This window comes from Galeopterus variegatus, unplaced genomic scaffold (assembly GCF_000696425.1).
Source record: "Galeopterus variegatus unplaced genomic scaffold, G_variegatus-3.0.2 Scaffold188, whole genome shotgun sequence".
Lineage (NCBI taxonomy): Eukaryota > Metazoa > Chordata > Mammalia > Dermoptera > Cynocephalidae > Galeopterus > Galeopterus variegatus.
Window position 1 is genome coordinate 72856 of NW_007726299.1, and position 600 is coordinate 73455.

General features: G+C 45.7%; 1 protein-coding gene across 1 annotated transcript in view; it reads left to right on the forward strand.

Moving 5' to 3' along the window:
• FER1L6 (fer-1-like family member 6) overlaps positions 1–600 on the forward strand; it is a gene marked incomplete at its 5' end in the record, with an annotated part of 120763 nt that overhangs the window by 69528 nt on the left and 50635 nt on the right. Inside the window, one exon of the mRNA XM_008564614.1 lies at positions 397–507. Within this exon, the coding sequence (XP_008562836.1) occupies positions 397–507 (111 nt within the window). The remainder of the gene's footprint in view (positions 1–396; positions 508–600) is intronic.

Consider the following 600-nt stretch of genomic DNA (forward strand, 5'->3'; position numbering starts at 1 on the left):
TGGAAGCGGGGGGACAGTTAAGACTCAAAGGTTCAGAATCTGATCAAAGCCCCTCTGTGCCACTGCTGCAGGTCCTGTGTAATCTTTCACGTCCTGAGACTTTACTTATCTTTTTTCTTTTCTCTCTTCTATGCTATGAGCTTACTGAGAGCTATGTCTTATCAACATTGTGGCACATCATACATGCTCCCTGAATATTGGTTACCCTTGTAAACTGATGCATTTATCAATTAATAAATAATTAAACATGGTAACATGCATGGTCCTTGTATGTTAAGCAGGAAACAGTTCTGTTGACAAAACAGTGAGCGTCTCGCTGGTGAAGAGGTTGTGTGGCATTGTTAGTCTTCCTTACTTCTCTCCAACCTTCTAACCAGCACCTGTTCTGTGTGGTAGGTTCCTCCATCTGGGCTGCAAGGGCTCCCTCCCATTGACCCACCAGATGTCACCCAGATTTACCCGGTTCCTGCCAACATTCGGCCAGTGCTGAGTAAATACCGAGTGGAGGTATGGTTCAGAGAAGGATTGGAGTTGTTCTCTAGAATTAAAGAGCAGCAGCCTGCCTGCATTATTAGAGGGGTGTTGTGGGATGGGCAGGAC